The following is a 19,495-nucleotide window of genomic DNA, read 5'->3' as shown; positions in this document are numbered from 1 at the left end:
TATCTGTCTGTCTCTGGTATTGTGTGTGATTGTGGGGTTTTATCTTTATCTCCTGTCCCTTGTACTGTATATGAGTGTGGGATTTAATCTGTATCTGACAGTCTCTGTTACTGTACATGAGTGTGGGGTTTATTCTGTATCTGTCAGTCTCTGGTACTGTCTGTGAGTGTGGGATTTGTTCGGTATCTATCAATCACTGGTACATTGTGTGAGTGTGAGATTCATTCTATATGTTAGTCTCTGGCACTGGATCTGAGTATGAGATTCATTCTTTATCTGTATCTAATTTGTATCTCAGTTTAGAATATGGCGTTCAAAACTGTATCTTTCATACCTAAATGTATAAATAATTTTTCCCAGTATTTAAGTGGTAGATAATCATATACTTTAAAATGTGATGCTGTAGGTTATAATCAGAGAATGAGTGCACTTTTTGGGCTACTCTTAAATCTGCTTCGATGTGAACACAACTGTGATTTCGTGCATCTTCCAAACTGATATGGTGGCATTTTTGAACTTGTATATAATGTGTAGGTCAGTCTGCATGAATGGAATACTGTATATTTCAGTCTGAATCAGTATCAGATTTTTTTTGTAGTGGTTTATAATATGTAGCTCAATCTGCACTAATGGAATTGATACTGTATCTTTCAATCTGACACTGAGATTTTTGGACTGGTACGTAATTTGTAACTCAGCCTGCACTAATGTAGGTGACTGTGAGATTCACTTTGTATCTCTCACTCCGTGATACTGTTTAGGATTCATTCTGTGTCTGTCAGTTTCCAGTATTGCATGTGGGTGTTGAATTCATTTTAAATATGCAATTTCTCATACTGTATGTTTGTGTGGGATTGAATCAGTCATCTGGTACTCTATATGATTGAGAGATTAATTCTGTATCTGTAAGTCTCTGGTACTGTGTGTGAGTGTGGGTTTCCGTCTTTTTATACAGTCTCTAATATTGTGTGTGTGTGTGTGTGTTGAATTCATTATATATGTGCAGTTTCTCAAACTCCAAGTTTGCAATTCATTCTGTCTCTCTCAGTCTCTGGTACTGTGAGTGTGGGATCCATACTTTATCTGCGAGTATCTGGTACATTATGAGAGTGTGGGACTCATTCTGTATCTGTCAATTCTGGTACCATATATGAGTGCGGGATTCATTCTGTGTCTGTCCATAATTATTCTCTCAGATTATATTGTGGCATACAATACTGTAGCTTTAATATGTTTAAATAGTTTTTCTCATTATTTAATTGGTAAATATGGATTAACTTTAGGATTTGGTGCTGGAGGTTTTTATTCAGATAATTTGTGTGCTTTTTGGACCACTATTAAATCTATATTTCTTTGTAATATTGTGAATGATAATATATACTTCAAACTGAAAGTGATTTTTGAATTGGTACATAATGTGCAGCTCAGTCTGTACTATTGTAATCGATACTGTGCCTTTCAATCTAATATTATATGAGATTTTTGGACTGGTATGTAATGTTTATCTCAGTCTGCACTTATAGAATTGATACTGTATCTTTACATCTCATACAATGAGTGTATTATAAACTGGTTTCTAATTTGTTTCTCAGGTTACACTGTCACAGCATTTCTCAATCTGATAATGTACATGAGTTTTGGACTTGCCTGCAGTTTGTTTCTCATGATACACTATTTGAATCGATACTGCATGTATTAAACTCACATGTGAGAGTTCTGGGCTAGTATTCAATTGGAATCTCGAGGGACATCATTGGGGTTCATTCTGTACCTTTGAATCGGGTACCATGTGTGATTTCTATCTGGTATTTAATTCGGAGCTAATGTTGCCCTATTGTGACATTGAAACAGTGCCTTTCAATCTGAAAGTGTGATTTTGGACTGGGATTTTTGTATCTTCCTGTCAGCGGGACTGAGTTCGGGGGAAATGGAAACAGCGTCTGCCTCACCTGCTCTGTCTGACTGTTGGATTGAAAATGTGTCTCTGGAACCTGGGATCAGTGTGGGACTGACCACTTCTGCTGTCTGAGACTGTGGAACTGATGACCTGTCTGTATCTCTGTGTGTGATAATGTACCTACTGTGTGTGAGAAGGAGCTGGCCGCACTGTTCCTTCTGCCTCGGGTGGAGGAAACATCACATTTATTCTGGGTCGTTCAAGGATTTGCCTGTAGAAAGAAAATTATATCTTGTTACTCAGGAACAGGTGAGGTCGAAAATACAAAAGTGATCAATTTAATATCTCTGTTAATGATCATTTTGAATATCCACAAGTGAAAACCAGTGCTACAAAGAGTGTCAGTGTCTGACTCCACTGCAGTACTGCAGCACTCAGCTTCTGTATACCAGGTGTGTTGGGCTGTTTCATAACAATTTAGTGACATCCAGAAAAAACCCAACCCCTGCACTGATCCATGAATGGGACTACCCGATGGGGCAGGGACCTTTGTACAGGTCAGGTTTCTAATCTCCTCTCCCATGGGACCAACCGTTCAACCGAAACCAAACAGCCGCTGTTTAAATTGTGTCCTTCACACTTCTCAACTGGTGCCTGCAATTGATGCTCTTTGTCTCACTCCCCACATCCTTACTGTCCGGCTCTGTTTCCAATGTTCACTGTCCAATAACAATAAACAGAGTGAGACTGGAACGAAACCAGGAACAATTCACTACTGGTTTGGGGAGAGAAAGTAGCAATGATTTAAATAGCAGGTTCGTCCTATTCTGTCTCCCTTCCCCTGGACACACCCTGTGCACACACAGCCCGAGAATGACCTCTCCCTTCCCCCGCTCACTCCATGTTCCGGGACCAGTTCCTGATCCACTCCGCCTCTTACAAACAGCCCCCGGACTCCCCCTGACCTTCCCCCGGACTCAATGCCGATCTCTGAGCCCATCTGCGGACACGGTCCCGAAGCGATGAGCTGCTGTAACGAGGCTGCTCTTTGCTCCCTTCCCCCGGGGGCCGTGATCTCTCCATTCCCGGCTGTTTTAAACCATCTTCTTCCGCTCACTGAGGGAATGTCGCCCACAGGCCGAGCTGGGGGAGGGGAGCGCGCATGCGCTCTTCTGCTCACCACCAAGCAGCGCTGGGGGCGGGGCTGAGTCACGCATGCGCAGATATCTGGTTTAATTCCCAATACAAAAATCGATGGAAACTTTCCCCAATTGGAATTTTTCAGAGTCTGAGCAAAGGAAGTGGGGGAAAGGTCAGAGGGAATGGGGTCCACAGGCAGTGCAGGAACAGGCACCAGAATGGGAAACAGATGGGATTCCACCAGTGCCGAACGCTGGAATCCAGACTGACTTTACAATCTCCAACCATTAAACTAGATGTTTCCATCCCTGCTGTTTCTCTCGGTATATTTTGATGGTAAAGGGTCGATCAGAGATAACGTGGGCGGCTGTGGAATGAGCCAATGGGTTCTGTTCATTCTTGGTTCCTCTACTGATAAAGTAACGCGTGAACCCGAAACTGGAGGGAGGATTTCTCAAACCAATCATGGAGAAACATGGGAGGAAAGTGGGACTCGGTGTATTTGCTGGGACTGTGCAGGATGAGTATCTGACGGCAACAGTCCCAGTTTATTTCAATCAGAGTGAAACTCTCGGTCACTGAGAGTAATACTGAACGGCCCTCTGCTGCAAGATTACAGAGGGTACAATATGCAAGAGAGGATTAAATGTGTGACACTGTCCCTGAGAGTGGGATTAATAACGTGCCTGTCTCTGGAATAAGATCAGTTAGAGATGAGACTGCATCTTCTGTCATTCAACCTTGGAATAGCAATTGGAATGGAGTGATTCCCTATTTGTTACTGGGTGAAAACCGTTCATTACAGCTCAGTTTCTCTGTCTCTCTTGTACTTTATATGGAGGTGCGATACTGTTATTGAGCATGATACAGACACACTGATGGGAAGTGTGAGACTGATACTGTGCCTGTCTGTATCTCTCTCTCTCTCGCGGTGTACATGAAGCTGGAATAATGTTTACTGAGCGTGAAACGGACACATTGATGGGATGTGTAAGACTGATTCTGCGTCTGTCTGACTGTGTCTCTGTCTGTCCGTTTATCAGCCGGTCCGTCTCTCTCTCTCTCTCTCTTTAGTTCTGCACATCAATGCGGGACACTGTTACTGAGCGTAATATAGACCCACTGATTGAATGTGAAAGACTGATTCTGTGTCTTTGTGCTGTTGGTGAGACGATTACTCTCCCTTCTACTGTATATGAGCCGGTCTGACGGTGCATTTATCCGCCGAAAAGTAAAGGTGGCGAGAAACAGCCTGTAACAGTCTGACTCCGGACTGTCTGTGAGTGTTGAATTTATTCAGTAACTAGCCGTCTCTGTGTGTGGAGAATGGGATGGATCGGACGCCAGTTACTATTGCCTGTCAGTCAGTTTAGCAGGAGAAGGAAACACAGAGAGACTGGAGGAGCCCAGAGCGGATAATTTGAATTTTCAACTTAACCAAACATATTTCTGTGTGCGAACAATACAATAATGTAAAAGCAGATATGGATTATCACAGCCAGAGCTGTGATTGGCTCCTGTCCCTGAATCTGGAGACCAGAGACTGTGAGGAGCGCCGGCCTCAGAGTGTTTAACAGTTACTGAGCTGGGAAACGACAACCAACCCCCGAGAATCCGCAGCACAGGCCGAGCGGGGAGGAAAGCTTGTCCCGGGAATTGTCAATCTGGCGAACAGTTTGTCCTGTGAATGTACAGATGTGATGTGGAGATGCCGGTGATGGACTGGGGTTGACAATTGTAAACAATTTTACAACACCAAGTTATAGTCCAGCAATTTTAATTTAAATTCACAAGCTTTTGGAGGCTACCTCCTTCCTCATCGTTCACCTGAGGAAGGAGGTAGCCTCCGAAAGCTTGTGAATTTAAAATAAAATTGCTGGACTATAACTTGGTGTTGTAAAATTGTGTACAGATGTGAACATTGTGTCAGAGAGAGTGTGTTCAATGGGCGGGCGGTTTGGATTAATGCCACTGTGTTTGTGTGGCCGGTCTCATCGCCGGATGTCCGAGTCAAATATGAGTAAAATTTTAAAAAAATCCCTGTCAAAGCATCGCCTTCCTCCCCTGCCGAGACCCGAAGTGAAAATTAAAGGTACGGTTTCAGTTCAATTCAAGATTTCAGCCGAAAAACAGAAATCATGTCAGCGATCGGGTGAGAGAGCGCGATCAGTGCAGCAATGAAACGGGTTTAAATCGAAACTGGTGCTTTTAATTCCGGTGAAAGTTTTTCGACAGCAAACATTCCGGTGTTGGAGATGGGAAGGGGCTAGTCTGGGACTCTGGAGTGCCCGATTATAATTAGAATCGGGTAGTTTAAGAGGAGAGAGAAACACAGAGTGGCTGGAGGTGCCGAAAGCTGACAGCAGGGTGTCTCCGCCCCGTCCGCTCTGGGCCTTTAAGTTGCTCTGTGCCGCCGCCTCTCGTTTCATTTCTGACCCAGCTCTGACTGTCAGAGAGATTTTCTTCAGAGTCCCGGACATGACAGATACTGCAGCCGCCGAAACGGCACCTCCCGCCGCCGCTCAAACCAATGCTCCGAAGAAGAAGAAGGCGGTTCACCGACCCAAGACAGACGGTCCCAAATTGGGCGAACAGATCCTCAAGATTGTGGCGGATTGCAAGGATCGCAAGGGGATATCCCTGGCCGCGATAAAGAAGGTTCTGGCCACCAAAGGCCTGGATGTGGAGAAGCACCGGACCCAGATCAAATTAAGTATCAAGAGAAATGTGGAAAAAGGCTCCCTGGTGCAGATCAAGGGCACGGGCGCCTCGGGCTCCTTCAGAGTCGCTAAGAAGGAAGCCCAGGAAAAAGTGGGAAAGAAGGTGAAGAAACAAGGAACCAAGAAATCTCCCGGAAAGAAACCAGCGGCCAAGAAACCAGCGGCCAGGAAATTAACGGCCAAGAAACCAGCGGTCAAGAAACCAGCGGTCAAGAAAACAGCTGTCAAGAAATCGACCACAAAGAAGGCGGCGAAATCACCAATTAAGAAGAAAGCGGCTGTGAAGAAGCCCAAGACCCCAAAGCCAGTGAAGGCGAAGGCGAAGAAGGTACAAAATCCGAGCGCCAAGCCCAAACCGAAGAAAGCAGCAGGCAAAAAGAAGTAAAAAATCAAGTGCAACTTGTGACCATCTGAACCCAACGGCTCTTCTCAGAGCCACCCACGTCTCTCAGAAAAGAGCTGATCCCGGAATCAGATGATTCCTGTCCCGGGGCCGGGCTCAGATTTCAGATTGAAATCATTTACAATAAACCCAGGGTCCTGGTGACTCGCTGACATTCGCTCCCCCCGCCCCACTCCCACTGTCTGATATAAAATAGAGAGAATGGGATACCCGGGCCGGGTCTCACTGTAACTGGGGGCGTGTTCACCTCCAGTCCCAGTTCATTCTTTTTCTCACAGATTCAGGGCCAGGGTCCGTGACAGGGGAAAACTGGCGGAGATCCGCCGCGATCACAATTCAAACCCCAACACATGAGATTCTCCAAATCAGCTGGAATAATGTGTTTGTGAACTGCTGAATCCGTCTGGGAGGGGATGCGTGGGAGATAGAATCGGGTCTGGGACTGAAATGGAAGCAGGCGGGTTGACCAGTTATAGAAGGGACTGTATTTAGGCAGGAATATTACTGACTGATAATTGTAACGGGGCTTATTTAAAAGCTCCGGGTTTCTGTAAATCCTTGGATATGAAGCCCGAGTCTGTAAGGGTTTGTGCGGACCGCTGTGTTTCGGTTCTATTATCGATGAACGGTTTGAAATTGGCGGATGGAGAAAGCTGGAGTTGGAGCTGGAAGATCAGAGACCGCTCTCCGCCCTGTCCATCACTCTGACTCTCTCGCCCCTCCCTGTTTAATTTCTCACTCTGTCTCCTCCCCTCCCTGTTTAATATCTCACTCTGTCTCCTCCCCTCCCTGTTTAATTTCTCACTCTGTCTCCTCCCCTCCCACTTTCACTCTGTGCATGTTTCAGTCAGGTCGGGGCAAGCTGCATAAAAAAGGGAACCAGCACGAGTTCGCTGTTCATTTCAGTGAAGAATTATCATGTCTGGCAGAGGTAAAGGAGGCAAAGGACTGGGCAAAGGTGGCGCCAAGCGGCACCGAAAAGTTCTTCGTGATAACATCCAGGGGATCACCAAACCAGCCATCCGCCGCCTGGCTCGCCGTGGCGGTGTCAAGCGGATCTCGGGTCTGATCTACGAGGAAACCCGTGGGGTACTGAAGGTTTTCTTGGAGAATGTGATCAGGGATGCGGTCACTTACACTGAACACGCCAAGCGCAAGACGGTCACGGCCATGGATGTGGTGTACGCTCTGAAACGGCAGGGCCGCACCCTCTATGGATTCGGCGGCTGAACGACTCGACCCTTTCCAACCAAACACAAAACAAAGGCTCTTCTCAGAGCCACCCACCGCCTCACAGAGAGAGCAGTGACCTGGGAAGGGGGAGTGGGACGATCTCGGGGTGGGGAAGTAGTTTCCGATATTCTATTAATATGGGGAGATTTCTCCAGCACTCGTAACAGGGAGATCAGAAAAACGGCCGGGGTTCACGGCCATCGCGAGAGAAGGTGCGGAATTCCCGGTTTCACGGTATAAATGAACAGGCGGGGATGCAGAGTCTTTCCACAGACATTACATTCTTCACTCAGAGTAAAATCCCTCCTCACTCCCTCTCCCGCTGTGTCCTCTCTGCTCGGTGTTTATTTCTTGCCCTCATTCAAATATTAGTTCGATGTGAAGTTTCTGTTTGAGGAGCCGTTCACCAGTTTCCCACGGAAAGCAATGACCGGGACTTTATTCCCGCCCGTTTACAGACAGGTCAGAGAATGAACCGGAATGTGAATCAGCCTGAGATTTGTGCTGACGAGTAGGAAATAATGGAGATTATAAAGAGAGAGATTCTTAAATTGCTGGAGGGAAATGAGATTTTCTTCAAACTGTTATTTGATGCTCTGAAATTGGCGGGCTTTTTGAAATTGATGATTAATTTCAGCTCAGCCAATTGGGGCCCAAGACCTCCCGCCGTTTCGTTCTGACTGTCAGAGCTCGGTTCAAACCTGCCAATCACAGGCCAGGGGCGGTCCCTCCCTGACTGGGGTTCGGAATACAGCCAATCACAGTCCCGGGGCGGTTCCTCACAGACACTTTAAAATGCAGCCCCAGAGCCGGCTCGCTATTAACAGTTTCTGTGTCTCAGGTTGTGTTGAGATCTGTTCAGAAAATGGCCAGGACCAAACAGACAGCGCGTAAATCGACCGGCGGGAAAGCTCCTCGCAAACAGTTGGCGACCAAAGCGGCCCGGAAGAGCGCTCCAGCCACAGGCGGAGTGAAGAAGCCTCATCGCTACAGACCCGGCACTGTGGCTCTGAGGGAGATCCGCCGCTACCAGAAATCCACCGAGCTGCTCATCCGCAAACTGCCCTTCCAGCGCCTGGTGCGAGAGATCGCTCAGGACTTCAAGACAGACCTGCGCTTCCAGAGCTCGGCCGTCATGGCCCTGCAAGAGGCCAGCGAGGCTTACCTGGTGGGGCTGTTTGAGGACACCAACCTGTGCGCTATCCACGCCAAGCGAGTCACCATCATGCCCAAAGACATCCAGCTGGCCCGCCGCATCCGCGGGGAGCGCGCTTAAACCCGACCCGCCTTCAGCACCAAGTGCAACAAAGGCTCTTTTCAGAGCCATCAAATCAGCAAAGGAAAGAGCTGTGATCTCTGGGGTTGAAATCGCAGGGCCGTGCAGTTCACAGAAATTTGATTAAATGGGAAATGCATAAAGGGGAGGGAGCGGATGTCAGACGCAAGGCCTGACAATCTGTTGGCCCATCATAACAGCAGAGAGATGGGAACAGAGACGTCTACGTTTTATGGCAGAAACAGCTGCTGTTCATTTTGGACGAAGATTCAGCACCAGAGAGGAGTGCCAATTCCAGACTGACCAACATGAGGAATTTGAAACGGAGACAGTTTCATTTTCACACACACGCAGGACTGGAGGGAGGTGAATTCCACCAGACTGACTCTCATCACCACCAGTGCCTCATTCGGACAGAGAAAGTTCTGGCAAACAGCTGCAGAAAGTTCTGATTCCGACCCCACTCTTTCACATGAGGTACATACACCCCCAGTGTCAAACTTACTGGGACATATATGCAGAGAGGGACTCGTGGAAAGCACGAGAGATACAAGTTCTCATTTCCAATGTCGTGTCAGCTTGGCTCGGTTGGAAACACTCGAATGTCGGAGTCAGGGGTTTCAAAGTTCAAGCCTCACTCCAACACTTTACTGGACATTTGAGTCCAGCACTGAAGGACAGGTGCAATCGGACGGGACCTAAAACCCATGCTGGATGTCAGGAATCAGACTCGGATGATATAACGTTTCAGTCTATTCTCCCCCTGCAGATATAGTGGCAGAGGCTGTTTTAATGCAACTCGCACTAATAGATCGAAAGGCAGTGTGTCTTGCTCTCTATCAGCGCTAGAATCAGAAGCAGTGTAAAACATTAGTGTTACATTCACGAACACTCGTAACTGATACAGGGACAGAATCAATCCCTCAATCACATCTAATAACATGGGCAAATTTCACTCACATTCTTGATTCAGCAATCGCTGACACAATATTCAACACATCAGTCAGCTTCTGTTGCACAAATCTGGGTAAAATAACACAGACCGAGCAAGTGTTGTCGGAGGATGAGACTGTAAATAATATTGGGTGGAACACAACAGAATGCCTCTTGATGCCGATGATCAAATGTCCCTGGTATTTCTGTGTCCCACCAGCCCAGTTTAATGACAATTTTGATATTTTGTCTCATTCACCACATAAACTGCAAATATCAATCTATTGGAGGTTGGCGACATCTGCTGTCCGGAAACGAGTACTTCAACAGACCGATCTGGATCATTTGTAATTAATAAGTTATTGTTAGTTCGAGAATCGGAATAATAAGTCCTTATTAAATTGATTCCTGACTCTCTTCAGTCAGTAACCAGCCATTTCAAAGATACAGTGGGTGGCTCTGAAAAGAACCTTTGGGATATCAGATTAAATCTTGGCCGCTTTCCTTGCTCTTGGTGCTCACATTGCTGGCTTTCTTCGGCAGAAGCACGGCCTGGATATTAGGCAGCACCCCGCCCTGAGCGATGGTCACCCGTCCCAGGAGCTTGTTGAGCTCCTCGTCGTTGCTGATGGCGAGTTGCAGGTGTCTGGGGATGATACGGGTCGTCTTGTTGTCCCGGGCCGCGTTGCCGGCCAGCTCGAGGATTTCAGCCGTCAGATACTCGAGCACAGCAGCCAGATAGACCGGGGCTCCGGCACCCACACGTTCAGCGCAGTTCCCCTTTCGCAGGAGCCTGTGAACACGGCCCACGGGGAACTGCAGTCCGGCCCGGATGATCGAGACTTGGCCTTGGCCCGAGTTTTACCGCCGGTTTTTCCTCTTCCAGACATTTCCACAATCTCACAAACACTTTCACAAAGAATGAAGAATGACTTCTGTATTTACCCTTCTCAAAGACTGAAAGATCATCTGATTGGTTGTACCTTATTACACCTCATTTGCCTATTTCATTAACCAACCAGATAGCTGGAAATTAGAAGAGGGCGGGATTTACCGGCCTCAACGGTCAGACCAGGAATTTTATGAATTTCAAAAAGCCCGCCAATTTCAGTGCAGTGAAGGATCGGATTTCGATCAATGTCGCCCTGAGCACAAGATTTTAAACCCGTTCTTTTTATCTTGTCTTATTCAGCGCTCCCCGTCACTAATCGCTCGCTCTGTTTTAAAATCTGCTTTAAATTATGGCTCATTCGACCATAGCTTTCAAACTGCACCGGACGGGACTAAAACCCCATTCACAGCATTCCGTGAAAGGACACATTTGACTTTAGTCTTTAGAAAAGTGAAACGTTACAGATTGGTCCCTTCTCAGAGCCGGGAGTGCTTCTGTGAAAAGAGGGACCAGGACAGAGCTCTCATTCTGCCCCGATTCCGCTGTTACTGCAAGGGGTGGGGTTACTGTTAATCTGGGGATTTTCACGTCAGTCCATAAATATTTCAGAAACTGCATTCATAGAACGGAATTGCTGAGGGGGCCATAAAGGGGATGAGAGGCCAGAATAGTGATGCTTTAAGATCAAAACAAATGGGAAGGAGCGGATCATAAACTCGTGTTCATTTTAGGGGCCAGGGATTTGAACGGGGTAGTTCGAGTCACTTTGCGATTGGAATAATAATATTGCTGCAATAAAATGATCCTAATTAAATATACAGGAAATGCAGCTCTTTCAGAGAGGTTGTGGGTAGCTCTTAAAAGAGCCGTTGTTTTTTTTTCAGTTCATTGTGGAGTTTTACTTGGAGCTGGTGTATTTGGTCACCGCCTTTGTCCCTTCTGACACGGCGTGCTTGGCCAGTTCCCCGGGCAGCAGCAGGCGCACGGCGGTCTGGATCTCCCGGGAACTGATAGTCGCCCGCTTGTTGTAATGGGCCAGGCGGGAAGCCTCACCTGCGATGCGCTCGAAAATATCGGTCACAAAGGAGTTCATGATGCTCATGGCCTTGGAGGAGATGCCGGTGTCGGGGTGAACCTGCTTCATCACTTTGTAGATGTAGATGGAGTAACTCTCCTTCCTCGACTTTCTCCGCTTCTTGCCGCCTTTGCCCGGTGCTTTACTCAAGGTTTTCTTGGCGCCCTTCTTGGGAGCTGCTTTCTTGTCCTCAGGCATTTTCAAACTCAATTTCAGACTGAGAAATGACCCAAATTCGCTCCGAGCTCGGATTAAATAGGCAGCCCCACAGCCCTATGCTAATGAGGGATGGGGGAAGGCAATGATTGTGATTGGGTCATTCGGAGTGAGGTCTTAATAATTATTAACTGTAACTCTCTGATTGGTTTCGTCAGACATCCAATCTGATTTAGTACCTGCCACCAATCACAAACACGCTCACACTGCACATTGTCCGGTTTCAGCAATTTGTTCCGAACTGTTGCAGTTCTGCTTCCGGCCAGTAGATGTCCCCAAACCCCGGGACAGTGAAGTTTGCAGATGAGAGAGGGACAGAACAGAAACTAATTCTTCACATTATATTGCACGAGTGGGATTTAGAAAAACTGGGAATGGAGACGAGTTGCAAGTACATTTTGTTAGATCAAACATTAGTTGTAATGCTGTGTTAAATCCTTGTAATTAATTTAGGGGGTATAGCCGATACAAGAAGAATTAATAAGCTTGCCGAAAGGCGGTGTAAATGGCCATTGAATTTCCATATAGAAAGGTGTGAGGTGGTGCATTTGGCTAGGGGGAATAAGGAGGCCATATACTGCTTGGAAAATAAGAGTCTAAATGGGGTAAAAGAGCAAGGGATTTCGGGGTACAGATTGACAAATCATTAAAAGTAGCAACACAAGTTGATAAGGCCATAAAAAGCGAACAAAGCACTGGGGTTTATTTCTAGAGGAAGAGAATTGAAAAGCAAATAAGTTATGTTGAAATGTAATTTAAACTGTCAAACCTTCTGTCAAACTGTTTTATTGTATTTTCGGTTTCTGGATGTTTTTCTGTTGCATCATTGAGTAAAAGATTCCATGATCATTCCTGCCACCGACCTTTAGTTAACTGGTCTATCGTTCCCTGGACTTGTTCTATCACCTGATTTAAAATATAAGAATCACATTAGCTGTCATCCAGTCCTCTGGCACTGTTCCTTTTTGTGATGATTTTTTCCTATATATGTAACAGTGCCTCTGCTATCTCTACCCTTGCTTCATTTAATATGCACAGATGCAATCTATCTGGACCAGGAGTTTAACCACACTTTCTAACTTAAATGCCTTGATATCTTTATTGACCTCTTCCTCTAATATATTCACCCTGTTAATCTCCCGGGTAAATACTGAGACAAAGTCACAATTCAATATTTCTGCCATTTCGCTGACGTTATCTGTGAGTTTATCTTGTGCATCCCTTCGTGGCACTCAAGATATTCTGATTTTCCTTTTGATATTTTTGGGTCAGTGGAATAATTTACTATTTCTTTTTATATTCCTTGATAATTTGATTTCCTGGTTCCTGTTTGCTTCCCTAATTGTTTTGGTGACTTCTTCCGAACCTCTTCCTATTCGCTTTTGCCATCCTCTTATTTAATATCTATGAATGAGAAATTCCACCAGCTTCTTGTGTCTGTTCAGGGGCTGATGTTTGGGAACTATTTATTGTCTATGATGAAAGTGCCAGAAACCCAAAGGGAGCAATTCAGTCCCAAACTCCACAGAAACACTCGACTTCTCCCTCCTGGTGAAATAAGGCACTATAATGGTGAGTATCGCTGCCTTACAAGCAGTTAATTCCAACAGATTTGAATCCCAGCACGCTGAATTCAGAAACACCAAGACTGGAACTGAATTTGACGATGTTCAGAGTGATCGTGTTTCCAAAACACAAACGGGTCTAATTCATGTAAAAATACTTCTAAAATTCATTTATTTCCCCCATAACGTTGAATTTAACTCTGTTCCTTTGTATTATTACTTGCCCTGATCTGAATGGTGGATACGGGACTCAATTGCTCGGATTCAGTGAAATTAATTGATTTTCTGAAGGTTTTCCGTCTGCTGATTCCCGTTCCGTATTTAAATTATGTCTGATTAACCTTTCTGATCGAGAGAAGGGTCATAGTCGTGAACCGTTAACCCGAGCTTCCCTTCTCCACAGATGCTGCCGGACCTGCTGAGCCTTTCCAGCATTTTCGGTTTTAATTTTTTTCTATATTTTGTCCCTTTCACTTTTGACGGTCGCCATTCAAACTTCCAGATTTGCGCTCAGTTTTTATTTGTGTTTCAGTTTGGTTTATTTGGATTAATATAAATCGTGTCCTGAGAAATCAGACAGAAATATTGCGCAATGTAGAGTGAAATACAATGGGGCAACTTTCGAATGAGCAAAACAAAAACTTTATTATGAATCAATTGTCCAATTTTCACTGAAAAAATATGAAAAAATACGAGAGTAGAAGTTACAGAGAGAAACTATTTCCTCACATTGCACATTGTCCTGAATCTGTAACAACGACAGATAATGTGAATTTGTTCCACTCTGTTACAGTTCTCACTTATGGCCAGTAGATGTCAGATTGTATGAGAGTGTGAGATTAATTCTCTGTCTGTCAGTCTCTGATACTGTATGTGAGTGTGATATTAATTCTGTATCAGTCAGTCTCCAGTACAGTCTGTGAGTGTGGGATTCATTCTGTATCTGTCAATCTCTGGTGCTATCTGTGAGTGTGGGATTCATTCTGTTTCTGTCAATCTCTGGGAATGTGTGTGTGTGGGATTCATTCTGTATCTGTCAATCTCTGGTGCTATCTGTGAGTGTGGGATTCATTCTATATCTGTCAATCTCAGGGAATGTGTGTGAGTGTGGGATTCATTCTGTATCTGTCAATCTCAGGGAATGTGTGTGAGTGTGGGATTCATTCTGTATCTGTCAATCTCTGGTGCTATCTGTGAGTGTGGGATTCATTCTGTTTCTGTCAATCTCTGGGAATGTGTGTGAGTGTGGGATTCATTCGGTATCTGTCAATCTCTGGTATTCTATCACAGTGTGGGATTCATTCTGTAACTCAGTCTCTGGGCAAAGTGCAAGTCTGGATTCGTTCTGTATTCTTATTTCAGGTTGCAGTATGGTGCTTGAAACTGTGTCTTTAATTCACGAATGTATGCAAATCTTTTGTCCGGCATTAATGTGTAAATATGGATACGCTTTTGGATTTTGTTTTAATCAAACAACATGTGTGAGTTTTGTTGTATGATTGTATCTTAATCTCTGTGAAGATAATGTTCACTTCAACCTTTTACTGTGAAATTATTGGACTGGTATTTATTGTGTCGCTCAGTCTGGGCTAATGGAATTGATATTGTATCTTTCAGTCTGACACTGAATGAGATTTTTCGATTGGTGTGTTCGGTGTCGCTCAGTCTGTACGAATGGAATTGATACTGTACGTTTCAGTCTGACACTGTATGAGATTTTTTGATTGGTGTGTTCGGTGTCGCTCAGTCTGTACTAATGGAATTGATACTGTACATTTCAGTCTGACACTGAATGAGATTTTTGGATTGGTGTGTTCGGTGTCGCTCAGTCTGTACGAATGGAATTGATACTGTATGTTTCAGTCTGACACTGTATGTGATTTTTGGACTGATATGTGATGTGTGGTTCTGTCTGTACCAATGGAATTGACACTCTAACTTTCAGTCAGACACAGCGAGGGATTTTTGGACAGCTTTGTTATGTTTAGCTTAGTCTACACTAAAAGGATTCATACTGTATGTTTCAGTATGATAATGTATGAGATTTTTGGACGATATATAATGTGTAGCTCAGTCTGCACTAATGGAATTCATACTGTACCTTTCAGTCTGATACTGTGTAATATATTTAGACTGGTTTGTAAGGTGTAGTTCAGTCTACACTAATGGAATTGATACTGTATCTTTCAATTTGACACTGAATGTGACTTTTGGACTGGTATCTAATGTGTACCTCAGTCCGCACTAATGGGATTGATACTGTATCTTCCAGTCTAATACTGTGTGAGATTTTTATACTGGTATGTAACGTGTAGGTCATTCTGTACTAATCACATCGACACTATATCTTTCACTATAATACTGTACCAGATTTTTGGACAGTTATCTATTATGAACCTCTGTCTGCAATAAAGGAATTGACACTGTGCCTTTCATTTTACACAGTGTGATTTTTGGACAGGTAACTGATGTGTACCTCAGTCTGCACTAATGGGATTGATACTGTATCTTCCAGTACGATACTTTATGCGAATTTTGGACTGGTATATAATGTGGAACTCAATCTGCACTTCTGGAATTGATACTGTATATTTCAACCTGACACTGAGATTTTTGGACTGGTATGTGATGTGTTGCTCAGTCTGCAAGAATGGGGTTGATACTCTCTCTTTCAGCCTTACATGTATGAGAATTTTGGACTGGTATCTAATGTGTACCTCAGTCTGCAGTGAATGAATTGAAACTGTACATTTCATTCTGACACTATGAAGTTTTTGGACATATATGTGAGTCAAAAATGGGTAACATCTGAACTGGTATCTCATTTGTATCTCAGTGCACAATAGTGGCATTAATACTGCATCTTTAAACTCATAATGTGTGAGAGTTGTGGGCTGGTATTTAATTTGAATCTTGGAGCACACTATTCTGATTCATTCTGTACCTATCAATCAGTACCATGTGTCAGTTCTATCTGGTGTTTAATTTGTAGCTAAGGCTGAACTAATGTGAGATTGACACAGTGCCTTTCAATCTGATACTGGGTGTGATTTTGGACTGGGAATTATTTATCTGCCGGTCAGCAGTACTGAGTCGTTGTGAAATGGAAATTACGTCTGTCTCTCCTGCTCTGTTTGAGTGTTGGATTGGGGTCAGTGTGCGACTGACTATTTCTGCTGTCTGAGATTGTGGGACTGATGACCTGTCTGTGTCTCTGTGCTCTGTGAGTGATAATGTACTTACTGTGTGTGAGAAGGAGCTGGCTGCACTGACTGCTCCTTGTGGCTCGGGTGGAATAAACATCACACTGATTCTGGGTCCTTCAAGGATTTGACTGTAGGAAGAAAAAGTATCTCTTGTAACTCAAGAACAGGTGAAGTGGAAAATACAAAAGTGATCAATTGAATCTCTCCGTTAATAATCATTATGTGGAGATGCCGGTGATGGACTGGGGTTGACAATTGTAAACAATTTTACAACACCAAGTTATAGTCCAACAAATTTATTTTAAATTCCACAAGCTTTCGGAGGCTTCCTCCTTCGTCAGGTGAACGGTGTGGAAATGAAATTTTCGAAACCTTCGCATTTTAAAATCACAGAACAATGCCTGGTGATTACTGCCCGTTGCCAAGGCAATCACAGTGAGCAGACAGAAAGGTGTCACCTAAAAAGGCCACCGAATATACAAACCCCCCCAAAAAAAGAGAGAGAGAGAGAAGGAACACAGTCAATGACCCGTTATATTGAAAACAGATAACATTTGTTCGCTGGTGGGGTTACGTGTAGTGTGACATGAACCCAAGACCCCGGTTGAGGCCGTCCTCATGGGTGCGGAACTTGGCTGTCAATTTCTGCTCAACGATTTTGCGTTGTCGTGTGTCTCGAAGGCCGCCTTGGAGTATGTTTACCCGAAGGTCGGTGGCTGAATGTCCATGACTGCTAAAGTGTTCCCCGACAGGGAGAGAACCCTCCTGTTTGGCGATTGTTGCGCGGTGTCCGTTCATCCGTTGTCGCAGTGTCTGCATGGTCTCGCCAATGTACCATGCTCTGGGGCATCCTTTCCTGCAACGTATGAGGTAGACAACGTTGGCCGAGGCGGCCTTCGAGACACACGACAACGCAAAATCGTTGAGCAGAAATTGATAGCCAAGTTCCGCACCCATGCGGACGGCCTCAACCGGGGTCTTGGGTTCATGTCACACCACACGTAACCCCACCAGCGAACAAATGTTATCTGTTTTTAATATAACGGGTCATTGACTGTGTTCCTTCTCTCTCTCTCTCTTTTTTTTGGGGGGTTTGTATATTCGGTCGCCTTTTTAGGTGACACCTTTCTGTCTGCTCACTGTGATTGCCTTGGCAACAGGCAGTAATCACCAGGCATTGTTCTGTGATTTTAAAATGCGAAGGATTCGAAAATTTCATTTCCACACCGTTCACCTGACGAAGGAGGAAGCCTCCGAAAGCTTGTGGAATTTAAAATAAATTTGTTGGACTATAACTTGGTGTTGTAAAATTGTTTACAATTAATAATCATTGTAATAACCACAAATGAAAACCAGCGATACAAACATACAAACAGTGTCAGTGTCTGACTCCACTGCAGTACTGCAGCTCTCAGCTTCTGCACACCAGGTGTGTTGGGCTGTTTGACAACAATTTGGTGACATCCAGACACAACACAACCCCTGCACTGATCCATGAATGGCACTACCCGATGGGGCAGGGACCTTTGTACAGGTCAGGTTTCTAATACCCTCCACCATGGAACTAACCGTTCAACCGAAACATAACAGCCGCTGTTTAAAACGTGTTCACACTTGTCACCTGGTGCCTGCAATAGATGCTCTTTGTATCACTCCCCATATCCTTACTGTCCGGCTCTGTTTCCACTGTTCACTGTCCAATCACAATAAACAGGGTGAGACTGGAACTAAACCAGGAACAATTCACCACTGGTTTGGGGAGAGAAAGCAGCAATGATTTCAAACAACCTGCTCTTCCCATTCTGTCTCCCTCACCCTGGACACACCCTGGACACACCCAGCCCGAGAATGACCTCTTCCTTCCCCCGCTCACTCCATGTTCCGGGACGAGATCCTGATCCACTCCGCCTCTTACAAACAGCCCCCGGACTCCCCCTGACCTTCCCCCGGACTCAATGCCGATCTCTGAGCCCATCTGCGGACACGGTCCCGAAGCGATGAGCTGCTGTAACGAGGCTGCTCTTTGCTCCCTTCCCCCGGGGGCCGTGATCTCTCCATTCCCGGCTGTTTTTAACCATCTTCTTCCGCTCACTGAGGGAATGGCGCCCACATGCCGAGCTGGGGGAGGGGAGCGCGCATGCGCTCTTCTGCTCACCAGTAAGCAGCGCTGGGGGCGGGGCTGTGTCACGCATGCGCAGATATCTGGTTTAATTCGCAATACCAAAATCGATGGAAACTTTCCCCAGTTGGAATTTTTCAGAGTCTGAGCAAAGGAAGTGGGGGAAAGGTCAGAGGGAATGGGGTCCACAGGCAGTGCAGGAACAGGCACCAGAATGGAAAACAGATGGGATTCCACCAGTGCCGAACGCTGGAATCCAGACTGACTTTACAATCTCTCACTGTTCAACTGGATGTTTCCATCCCTGCTGTTTCTCTCGGTATCTTTTTATGGTAAAGGGTCAATCAGAGATAACGTGGACGGCTGTGAAATGAGCCAATGGGTTCTGTTTATTCTTGGTCCCTTTACTGATAAAGTAACGCGTGAACCCGAAACTGGAGGGAGGATTTCTCAAACCAATCCTGGAGGAACATGGGAGGAAAGCGGGAGTCGGTGTATTTGCTGGGACTGTGTAGGATTAATATCAGACAGCAACAGTCCCAGATTAATGTAATCAGAGTGAAACTCTCGGTCACTGAGAGTAATAACGAACGGACCTGATCTGCAAAACCGAATATAGTACAACCGGCAAGAGAGGGTTAAATTCGGCCCACATTGTTTTTGTCACTCTCTGTACTGTCCTTGAGTGTGGGATTAACAGTGTGTCCGTCTCTGGTATATCCATGAGAGATAAGAATGCATCTTCTGTCTCTCCAACGGGATTTTCTGCATAAAACGCAACTTTACAGGTCAGTCTGGAACTGATACTGTGGCACTGTGC

General features: G+C 45.2%; 2 protein-coding genes, 1 long non-coding RNA gene and 1 pseudogene across 3 annotated transcripts; 1 reads left to right on the top strand and 3 right to left on the bottom strand.

Moving 5' to 3' along the window:
- Positions 1–7,078: 7,078 nt before the first annotated feature.
- On the top strand, positions 7,079–7,420 carry LOC137307110 (histone H4). Its single transcript, XM_067976431.1, has one exon. It carries the CDS (start codon positions 7,079–7,081, stop codon positions 7,388–7,390), a length of 312 nt encoding a protein of 103 aa, XP_067832532.1. The 3' UTR covers positions 7,391–7,420.
- A 2,617-nt stretch (positions 7,421–10,037) lies between these two features.
- LOC137307277 (histone H2A.J-like) lies at positions 10,038–10,492 on the bottom strand (annotated as a pseudogene).
- A 900-nt stretch (positions 10,493–11,392) lies between these two features.
- On the bottom strand, positions 11,393–11,767 carry LOC137307322 (histone H2B 1/2-like). The gene has a single exon (XM_067976796.1). The coding sequence runs from the start codon at positions 11,765–11,767 to the stop codon at positions 11,393–11,395; it is 375 nt and encodes a 124-aa protein (XP_067832897.1).
- An 800-nt stretch (positions 11,768–12,567) lies between these two features.
- LOC137307109 (uncharacterized) lies at positions 12,568–18,670 on the bottom strand. The gene is made up of 3 exons (XR_010959040.1): positions 18,430–18,670; positions 16,594–16,684; positions 12,568–12,691 (listed from the first exon to the last, which is right to left on the bottom strand). It is a non-coding gene; the product is annotated as an uncharacterized lncRNA (long non-coding RNA).
- Positions 18,671–19,495: the final 825 nt, after the last annotated feature.

Source organism: Heptranchias perlo, chromosome X (assembly GCF_035084215.1).
Source record: "Heptranchias perlo isolate sHepPer1 chromosome X, sHepPer1.hap1, whole genome shotgun sequence".
Lineage (NCBI taxonomy): Eukaryota > Metazoa > Chordata > Chondrichthyes > Hexanchiformes > Hexanchidae > Heptranchias > Heptranchias perlo.
The sequence above is the reverse complement of the archived record's forward strand: the minus strand, read 5'-3'. Positions and strand labels throughout refer to the sequence as shown.

Coding starts and splice junctions, on each gene's coding strand:
- LOC137307110 (XM_067976431.1), top strand. CDS start 7,079: ATGTCTGGCAGAGGTAAAGGAGGCAAAGGACTGGGCAAAGGTGGCGCC.
- LOC137307322 (XM_067976796.1), bottom strand. CDS start 11,767: ATGCCTGAGGACAAGAAAGCAGCTCCCAAGAAGGGCGCCAAGAAAACC.